Consider the following 10,787-nt stretch of genomic DNA (forward strand, 5'->3'; position numbering starts at 1 on the left):
CACATATGGGCATATTTTCATTTCCTTAATAGTTTTTTTTGCATTATTATAGGTTTGTGGATTGTATAAGATATTTTCTTTTATTAAACCGGTCAAGATTATCTTGAGGAAATTGGATCACTCCTAAAGCTTGGCAATCCTTTTAATACTCTCGCCTTTTGTCAGTCTTGTGTGTACTCTACCTTTTGATCATAGCAACATAATATCCTCTGGCAAGGAGCTCTGCTGAACAAATCAAGATTTGGCTGACCACTAATTGTCGACAAGAAAGAAATCAGAAATTTAATTTCACACACCAACTGTCATCCGCATGGGTCACGTTTAATGTACCTTGAGAGAAAAAGAGAAGAGCTACAATCTGCCCAATGCTGGAGGACCTTCATTCAGCTTAAAAAATATCCCAATTCCTATAAGCTCAGTGTCTCTCAATACATCTAGACATGTGTGCAAAGCAATTCAATACTTCAAATAAAAATGAAGATGTGGTTTGTTTATTATTGTCCATCTATCCAGTGTTGCAACAGTGAACTAAATTTAATAGAATGTGGAATGGCAGGTTTGTTGCACAGTAACAATATATTGATTGTATAGCTGATAAAATGCCTTTCAGAAAAAAAATTTATTCAATACACTGTCTAACCTGACCAAGGTGTAAAGTTAAATACTTTTCTACTTTTCAGTGGTTCATGACAGGCATTGCTGAAGTTATTTTCATTTGTGTAAGTTGTTCTTTCTGCTCATTTCATTATCAATGATTGAAACAGAAGAGATGTAAAGGATATATGTAAATATGTGCCATTAATTTATCCATTATATCCTTCATGGTGCAAACCTATGCCATATTGCACCTGTTACTTTACAATAAAAAAATGCCATAACACTGAATATTACACACTTAATAAGAGTGCAGTAATATAATTCATTCAGCCATGAGTCAATAAACATGTCAATGATATGGCAGAGGCTAATACTCTAAATGTGTTTTAAATAGATTGTTTGCCATGCAGTGAAAGGCTGGGAGTTTAGGCAGGACTGTGAAGATTTTTGAAAAGTATAATTACAACCACAAGCTACCTGAGAGATAATCAATGTCTGTGAGCAAGCTGTGTATGTCAATGGAAAAATAAGGATTTCCTGTGAACCACAGATATAATGCCATAAGAAGTGAACAACAAGTACTTAGATCTATCTATCTATCTATCTATCTATCTATCTGTCTGTCTGTGCTGGCCCTTTAAAAGGTTTGTCCAGCACGTTGTTCGGCGGGACGGAAGTAGTTATTGGGATAAGAGTTACACCTTGCAGCTGCTGATGTGCTTTTCAAAACAATTCATAGGAGTCGACAGCTAAGCTGAAATTTTTTTGGAAGTGTTCATTATGCATTCAGACGGGTCTTAGGCTCTTTAAAACAGACTGTTGTCTCTCTAAGAACAAAGGCTCATTGAGTCTTAGCGGCAACGGCTAACATCTGAATACATGGAAATCTCAGGCTAACTGAAACCAATTAATGCTGTCACCATGCCGTCTTACGAAGAATGGAGAAAAACCGTTCACTTCTATTATTTCGTTAAATTCTCTCTAAATGTCTATTCAATGCTGTTCTCGGTAAGTGTACGTTTAAAATGAAAGCTGTTCTAGCGTTGCTTTGTTTCTCCCTCACATAAACACGCGCACACATACACATACTGTACAGTACACACTCGCCCTGAATGAATACGCTTATGTGTTTGTGTTGAACGTATAGGCAGTATTAATAAATATCATGGTAACTTTGACCGCATTTACCGGATCGTTTAGAGATTACGTTCTAGTTTCGCTTTAAAATTTCACAGATGAGCTTTATGTCTCAGTAAAAGCAATAGACGCGTCGCTGAGAGATTTAAAGGCGCAGGACGTTGTTGTTTCTGTAAATGTGTCACATGGTACTGATGACAGTGAAGGGATTCTGTATTTACATTGATTTGTTTTTATATGGTTCCTGAAAATTGTCGGAGACTATAATATTGAAATTATATAGACTTGGACATGGTCTGTTTATTTTTTTTCTTCATCATCCTCATTACCTGTATAGAATATATATCTATAGATTGTATATAGAACTGTCCATTGGGGATGCAAACTTCATTGGCTATTGGGACTTTTTAAATTTTTTTATTTATATATCAAGAAAATATTGGACATTTGTTGGCCAACACTGAATATTTAAATGTATTCTGCCTATTTTAATAATAAAATAATCATATAATCATATCTTAATGTAAAGGGATAGTGATAGATTATGGCAAAAATGTATAAAAAATGTACTGCACATTTAAGGTAATTACATGTGTACATAACACATTCAGATATACTCTTCCACCGACACTGCTTTTAAAGAGAGAGGAACCCGCACCCCCGTTTTTTGGGGGACATTTAAAAAAATTATCTAATTAAACTATTTTAGTTTTATTACTGTATTTTTTTGCAGTGATCTTTTGCTTAATAACCACCAACTATTAGGATTTGTTTATTTTATTTCAACAAGAAACAGTGTTCTGCTTGACTGTTCTGTTTTCTCGTAGGAAATGCAATAAGTCAGTGCCTTATGGGAGTATCTTGACTATTAGGGTTTTTGGAACATGATGATACAAGCAGAAAAGTCTCTCAGGATACTCTTCAAATCATCTTTTCTCTTCCCCTTCTCTACTCTTAAAGGAGCAGTCTACTCAAAAATACAAATTTTCTCACCCTCGTGTCATTCCAAACCTGTATGACTATGAAGAAGATATTTTGAAGGATGTTGGACACCAAAACCGAAAGAAAAAATACACTGGAAGTCAATAGTAACCGAAACAGTTTGGTCACCAACATTCTTCAAAATTAGGGGTGTAACAATACACCCCAAGCCGGTTGAAAATCGATACAAATATGTGACAATTTAAATCGGTTGTGATATTAAACAAATCGCGATACAGTTGGAGGTAGGAGTTTATATGAATGTATCTCTCGGGAGAACTGACTGTCTTTAGAAAAGTGTATATGGTATTTTGTTTTCTGTTTGCTGTCAGAGTGAATTTGCATTTTCATTCAGCCCATCTGCTGTTTGTATTTCGTGCAGATGTTTTATGTAGTATAGTTCCACAAAGCTAAAGTCAGACCATTCTTTTTTTGCTTCAGATTTTGAAATTATGCGTTCTAATTTAAATAAAAACTGCTCATACTGCATATATGCAGCACCTTTGTTTGGATCGTGATTAAAATGCAGTGGTTGCCTCTAATTTTAAATGGAAAGAGCACAGACAAAGCCTTCGTTTTTTTATATGAAGAGATTTCTTTTATTTGTGTTATTTATTTAGTTTGGGGTTTGTTTTAAAATTTCAATTTAGTTTTGTTATTTGACATATTTCAATTTCACAAAGAAATGTGCAGCATTATTTCCAAGCAATAATAAAAGGACACCTTTTTATTTAGAATTGGTCTTAAATCTCATTTTATTTTTAAAAAATCACCGCCATTTATCAGTGAACAGAAAATAACTGAAGATGTCTGGAATCTGAAATTGACAGATGACAAAGTTAATCATCCAACAAGATTGATTAAATTAACCTTCCAGGAAGAACATTCAGGGAAGAAAATTGCGAATGAAGTGGTTTCAATTAGTATGCTGTGTGCTAATATAGTCTTTTGTTAGGATACAAATTGGTATTAAAACGGCTACATCAATCTTCTTTATGATTTGCGTCATTTCATTTACATTAGTTGTGCGTTTTAGCTCAGCACTCTAAGAATTACGTCTTTCGTCTTATATCGATTAATGTGAGGAACACAAATGATTCATTGTTTGATTTTACATCAGATGACTGATCTGCATGACTTGGTTGTGCATTGAAACATTGATTTTAACTTTATATCTTTGCTGCATTTCTGATTTAATCATGTAAATGTAATGTTATGAAATTATGTAAGCTGATGTGACTTGTAGACATGTTTTACCAGGTCTGCCCCTGTCCCCTTAGTTGCTCGGTCTGTGCGTGCTCTGTATCGGAGTGTATGCAGAAGTGGAGAGGCAGAAGAATCGGACCCTGGAGGGGGTGTTTTTGGCTCCTGCTGTGGTCCTCATACTGCTGGGTCTCGTCATGTTCACTGTGTCTGTGATGGGTATGGTGGGATCCCTCAGGGATAACAAGACTCTGCTGCACATGGTGAGTGTTGCTTGTCTGGTCATATATGTGTGTGTGTGTGTGTGTGTATGTGTGATTATTCAGGAAAGATCGTCTTCTACCATGTTACTGGTGGATTTTTTTGTGCTGTGACTTAAAGTAAACTCTTTGTGCAGTTCCTGTGTGTGCTGTGTGTTCTGCTGGCTCTCCAGGCTCTTGCCCTCATCATTGCCCTGATCTTTGAAAAGACGGTGAGACGTAAAGAAACATTGAGAGCAGAGGCACTGTTGAGTTGCATGGTCTGTTGTTAATGAGTTTAATTTTTCTTTGTCTTTAGACAATCAAATTGTTTCAGAACAGTATACGAGAAGGAATCAAGCACTACTATGATGACCTGGACTTCAAAAACATATTGGACTACGTGCAAGAGAAGGTTGTTTACCAATTTTATTACTGGAATCTAAGTGAATTATACACCCACGCTAATATGGTCTACGTCAATCAGCCATAAATAATTTCCATCTTTCAGGCAGAAAAATATAGTTTGTCAATTATTTTGACAAACCAAATAATTATTATTGTCTCATTCATGCACAAAAATGTCAGTTTTCTCATAACACAGGCACATAAATGCTCAAAAGTTTTGAATGGTTCTGTATTCCAGCTTTCTACACATTTTAATATGGCAAAAATAATTTTACTCAATAAGGACACATTAAATTGATCTAAAGTAACAGTAAAGACAATAATGTCTTTAATTGCATTTTAAATAAAATTCTGTTCTTTCTGTTTTTGAAGAATCTTGAAAAAATGTATATACATTTTTTTTAAATTAAGCAGCACAACCGTTTTCAACAATAATATGAAATGTTTCTTGAGCACCAAATCAGCATATTAAAATGATTTCTGAAAGATCATTGTGACACTGAAGACTGAAGTAATGGCTGCTGAAAATTCAGCTTTGCCATCACAGAAATAAATTACACTTTATATATATATATATATATATAAATATATATATATAAATTGAGTTATTTTAAATTGTAATCATATTTCACAATATTACTGATTTTACTGTATTTTTTAAACAAATGCAGCCTTGGTGAGCATGAGACAAAAACAAATTCTTACCGACCCCAAACATGGTATGGTAGTGTATTATATATTTATATTTTGAATATTTTGCAATAATTATTATTATATAAAAAATACTGCATAGTCATATTTATTATTATCATTATCATTATTATTCATGTTAAGAAGAAAGTATCACTCAAATTATAATTAAAATTCCCATTTTAGGCTGCTTTTTTATCACAATCTCGCTTTGTCTTTTCAGTTTTCTTGTTGTGGAGGAGATGAGTACAAGGATTGGGAAGTAAACCAGTACCACTTCTGCAATGGCACGAGTCCTTTGGCCTGCGGTGTTCCCTACACCTGCTGCATCCGTCAAAGTGTTAGTCATTCCGTGCGCTTCTCCCAGTCATGATACATTAATCAGCGCATACGTCGCCCCTGTACATGGTAGTCTGATGAGAAAAGCCTGCATCACAGGCCGTTTTTCATGAATTCGCCGGTAATCTTTTCTTGCTGAAAAGAATGTGGTTTTTTTTTCGTTTTGCAATGGAAGCAGTCTGACCCACAGGTCTGCGAGTACAGGGAGCTGATTTCTGAGCTTTTTTCTGGTGGGTTTAGAGAGCTTTCTAGTAAATGCTGTTCCCCATGAGTCAGTGGAGAGTGCATCATGACGGAGAGAATTTAATTTGCCTGCCCTGCACTGCATAGAGTCTGCTCTACTGTTTATGAGTGCCCCTCTCTCTTTCTCTCTCTCTCTCTCTGAGTTAATAAATGTTGATTGGGCTCTAATGCACGGTTCTCCTTTTGGTATGATAGCTCACTGCAGTGAGAGAGCACAGGCCTTTTCAGGCTAAGAATCAAAGACTGCCAACATGATCAAGGCTTCAGATCATGAATCTGTGTTTCAGATATTTGACTTCAGATGTTTCCTTATCAACTGCAATCCTAATAGCACAAGATAGGTGCAGACATTCAGTAATCTGCTGAATTTGTAGCATTTTTCTGCCCAGGTTTTGAGAGAAAATCTTCATACAAACACAGTAAAATGTGTTAAAAGGGTGTACTATGTTTTATTGGTTGCTGAAAGCATAAGGATAGTTCACTCAAAAATGAAAATTCTGTCATTAATTGCTCACCCCCATGTCATTCCAAACCCGTAAGACCTATGTTCGTCTTCGGAACACAAATTAAGATTGATGAAATCCGAGAGCTTCGTAAAATTATGGTGGAATAAACTATACGTGGACTAATTAAACAATGTCCTAACTACCTTTCTGGGCCTTGAACGTCTCAGTTGTGTTGCTGTCTATGCAGGCTCAGAAGGCACCCGAATTTCATCAAAAGTATCTTAATTTGTGTTACAAAGATGAATGAAGGTCTTATGGGTTTGGAATGACATAAGGGTAAGTAATTACTAATTAATGACAGAATTTTCAGTTTTTGGGTGAGCTATCCCTTTAAAATTCTGTGAAAATCTGTAGAACTTTCTAATGTATCATCCATTTGGGTACCAAAAATCACTTTCTTCACCCTTTACTCTTAATACTGAATGCATTCTCCATCTATTTCAGTTCACATCATCTCATAACATGGCATCCATTTTTTTTTTCTTTTTGGAAAGCTGAGGTAGAATGTTACATGGTATGAAATGTATAAGAGGAATTGGAGCAGGCTTTTGGGAGCAGGCAGGTTTACAGTCTATTTGTAATCTGATTAGGTGGGCTCCCTGCTCATCAGTCCTATTACAGATTCCATCTACTTTAAAGGTTACATCAACATGCTTATAAGTGTGTGCTGGAATTCCACATGGGATTCTGAAATATGAAATACATTTTAAGGGTCAAAGGTCATCAGAACACAACATTTAAAGTTAGCCAACACTCTTCTGCACCAACAGCATCACATTGACCAAATGACACTTGAAAAGTTTTCAAAAACAAATTTTACTAATGAGTCCTGTGTGTTTATTTCTTTCAGGTCGGAGAAGTTGTGAACACACTCTGCGGCTACAGAACTCTCAACCAGCAGGTAAAATGGAGCTCTCTGAAGTCCACATTCTCACAATGGCCTGCAACCAGCCATCACTTGCGTCATTTTACATAATACTCGCTCTCATATCCAGCGATGCATTTAGAGAGAATCATTTGGCGGACTTTGACACTTGAGATTATCTTTAAAGGAGAAGCTGTGACAGGAAAACAAAAACCTCCAATAGCCATTTCAAGTGCAATCATCTGTAATGGTGGCATCATTCAGTTGTTTGTTCCATAGATAAAAACCAAGCAAATAACATCAGAGCCATTACAAGCACCACATCTATTATGCCATTACGATGGACTCTAGTTGTGATATTTTAACCTTGTTTCCGTCATAAAATCAGAGCATTACCTGCCACCTGTACCGAATTTGATTTCTTTCTCTCTTCTGTATTACAGCGTGAAACTTTAGATGGCATAATTCATGTGCGTGGCTGTATCCATGCTGTGAACCTGTGGATGGGGGACAACATTGGAGCTACTATTGGAATTTGCTGTGCGGTTGGACTACCACAGGTTTTATGATCATCTTTTCCTTCTTGTGTTTACTGTTTATTATTTATATCATCCTATCCTGAAATATATGCATCTCTTCATCATGTACTTTTCCCTCTTTGCTCTTTATATCTCCCCTGGCATTCCACATTTCCATTTTGATTGCCTACTACCTATTCTGTTTGACTCTTCCCTCATTAGAGAATCCTCTGGCAAACAATAAATTATAGAAAATGGGCATCTGCACTGACCAGATGCAAATGCCCAATGAGGGGTGAATGACTCACGGAGAAGCTGCTGCCCAGTCTTGCTAAAGCACAAACTTTGAAACGTTTTTACAAAATAACTAGCCTGCTTATCTGTCTCTCTCTTTTTCTGTCTGCTGAGTTGAGGGAAGAGGTCCCATTAAATACAGCCACATGGCCATGCTGGCACATTCCTCCATTAATGCATTAATCCTCTAATTAGAGCAGAGGAACAGTCCTCTTGCACAAATATGATGGAGTGTGTAACAAAGATCCAGTCTAGTAAATCAAAGTATGGTTGGATTAATGATCTGCTTCTGTTTATGCACAGTATTACTTCATATTTTATCATATGCTTTACGTGAATCAAGGTTTTGTCTTTATAAATGACAAGTGAAATGTATAGATTTGGATCTGTGACTCTGCTTTGAAAATAGTTTAGATTAGAATTATGTGAATATTTATGAATGTATTAGAATTTACGAATATATTATTTATGAATATATTAGAATACACTTTTTGGGGTCAGTGTTTGAATTTTTTGTTTAAGAAAATCTCTTAAAAAGGCTGCATTTATTTGATCAAAATACAACGGTATTAGAGAGAAATATTTTTACAATTGAACGTACCTGTTTCTATTTTAATATATTTCAAAATGTAGTTTATTCCTGTGATTGCAGAGCTGAATTTTCAGCATCATTACTCCAGTCTTCAGTGTCACATGATCCTTCAGAAATCTTTCTAATATGCTGAGTTGGTGCTCAAAATGTCTTATTATTATGAAAGTTTATTACAGTAGCTCTGCTTAATATTTTGTGAAAATCACAACTTTTTTGTCAGGATTCTTTGATGGATAGGAAGTTCAAAAGAACATCATTCATTTGAAATAGAAATCTTGTGTAACTTGTACTTTTCATCAATTTAATGTGTCCTTGCTGAATAAAAGTATTAATTTCTTTAAAAAAAATACTTACCCCAAACTTTTGAATGGCAGAGTATTTATTTATTTGGTGACTTTTTTGCACTTTATCTCCAAAAAAACATCTCTTGACACTTCACATGTGTTAATGTTCCTTTAATGTTTCTTTTAGCTTCTTGGTATTCTCCTGAGCTGTGTCTTCTGGAATCTTTTGGTGGAGATGAGTGAGTCTGAAGACATGGTGGACTTTAAGATCCTGAAACGTGCCGGTTTCAAGTACAGCCAACTGGACCTCTCGGGTGCTGGATGGTGTATGTGTCTACCTCGTGACGGAGGCTACCTGCCTGTTCCTGTAGCAGAGCCTGACACCTGGGCTCCAAACCCCATCCCTTTTGACCTGGAACAAGAACAGCCCAAAATATCCTTTACACATTCACACCTGAAGAACCAAATAGCAGAATCAGGTATGGGAATGGATGAAGTGGACAATCGAGCTTAAGAACCACAAAGAAAAAGAGGCTGCATCTTATTTATTTTTATTTTTTTTAATTGTGATTTGTATATAAAAAGTTCACACTGTGTGTTAAGATAAAGTGAGTTAGTTGCACTACATGTTGGTAAAAAGGTTTTTTAGGCATGAAAAAAGGAGAGGTTTGATAATAGATGGAATCAAGGTAGGAGATCTCCACCTGCTTGTATTTATCAAACTTTTAAGAACAGTTTACACAGTCAATTGTTTTTCACCATTTTAGTTCATTCTGTGTCTTATGGGATTAAGGGAGTTTGTTTTATTAGTCATTTTGTTATATATAATAGTTCATAAGGTGCATAGAGAGGACTCTATGAATTAATTGTTGGCAATCGATTTTTTTTAATGTTTTTTTTTGTGATTTTAATGCAAAATTTAGGCTTATATTACGATGACTTCAGGGAAATTGGTAGCTTTGGAATTCGTCAAAGATTGTCAATGTTGTGACTGGCAGATGAAGCTGGACGTTCATCTCTAGTAGATGCATTGTTTCTAAAAACTTTTATATGCACATTTTAATTGTTTTTACATTACACTATTGTCATGAGCCCAACTTTCCAAGAAAAAAGGAACATTTGGGATTATTATGGATCTGCTTTCTCTTTTAAAAAGCTTGAGGTTTGTGTAATGCAGACATTCTTAATGCTAATAAGTACCAATGAAATTATTATTTATTAAAGTGTTGCCTTAAGTACAACAGAAGCTTTTTCCCTGAGTACCTCAGGCTATTCTACAATAGCCACATTAATTTGCAGGTAATTTGTTGGTAGGATTTTTTAAAATGAAGGGAAACCTGGCCTTGACCACTACTTGAAATTTCATTTGTCTTTAAGTAATGTTCATAATTAACTTTTAGCTGTTGTAAACCTCTGTTTTAAATGTGTAGTTCAAGTTTCATCTTTATTACTGTTTGGGAAGATGAAAAAAAAAAAAAACTTTTAGCATGAATGTTGTCATAATTACAACTGTCTGCCATTAAAACCTGCCTTTTAGTTGTCAGTAGTCATTTAGAAATACCTCACAATCGCACCTCTTTGCTAATAGACCCTTTTCAGGATGTTGCTAAAGATGGACTGCTGCGCTCCAGCTAATGTAGCTCTGGTTTTGTAGTAACATTAATGTGACTTTCAATAAATTTTGCTTGAATTAACCTTTTAAGTATGTCTCTCTGGTTTATTCTGCATTGTTGAATAAAGCCCCGAAGTCTCTCAAGCCTTTTAGTAGAGTGATAAGTGGAGCTGTGAAAACTTCTAAGGAGCTGTGCTTGTGGATTCTTGGAAACTGGCTGCCTGAACTCTTGAATGCATGAGCCGTTTTCTAGTGCATAATCACACTTTTTTTAGTTGT

The 10,787-nt window shown here is 35.5% G+C and overlaps 1 protein-coding gene across 1 annotated transcript; it reads left to right on the forward strand.

Moving 5' to 3' along the window:
• The first annotated feature begins 1,269 nt into the window (after window positions 1–1,269).
• Window positions 1,270–10,381, forward strand: LOC107709832 (tetraspanin-15-like). The gene is made up of 8 exons (XM_016514457.1): window positions 1,270–1,605; window positions 3,996–4,181; window positions 4,316–4,390; window positions 4,477–4,572; window positions 5,479–5,595; window positions 7,194–7,244; window positions 7,652–7,768; window positions 9,084–10,381. Exons 1-8 carry the CDS (start codon window positions 1,519–1,521, stop codon window positions 9,408–9,410), a joined length of 1,056 nt encoding a protein of 351 aa, XP_016369943.1. The 5' UTR covers window positions 1,270–1,518; the 3' UTR covers window positions 9,411–10,381.
• The last annotated feature ends 406 nt before the right edge of the window (window positions 10,382–10,787 follow it).

The sequence above is a fragment of the Sinocyclocheilus rhinocerous genome, unplaced genomic scaffold (genome assembly GCF_001515625.1).
Source record: "Sinocyclocheilus rhinocerous isolate Xijiao unplaced genomic scaffold, SAMN03320098_v1.1 scaffold926, whole genome shotgun sequence".
NCBI lineage: Eukaryota > Metazoa > Chordata > Actinopteri > Cypriniformes > Cyprinidae > Sinocyclocheilus > Sinocyclocheilus rhinocerous.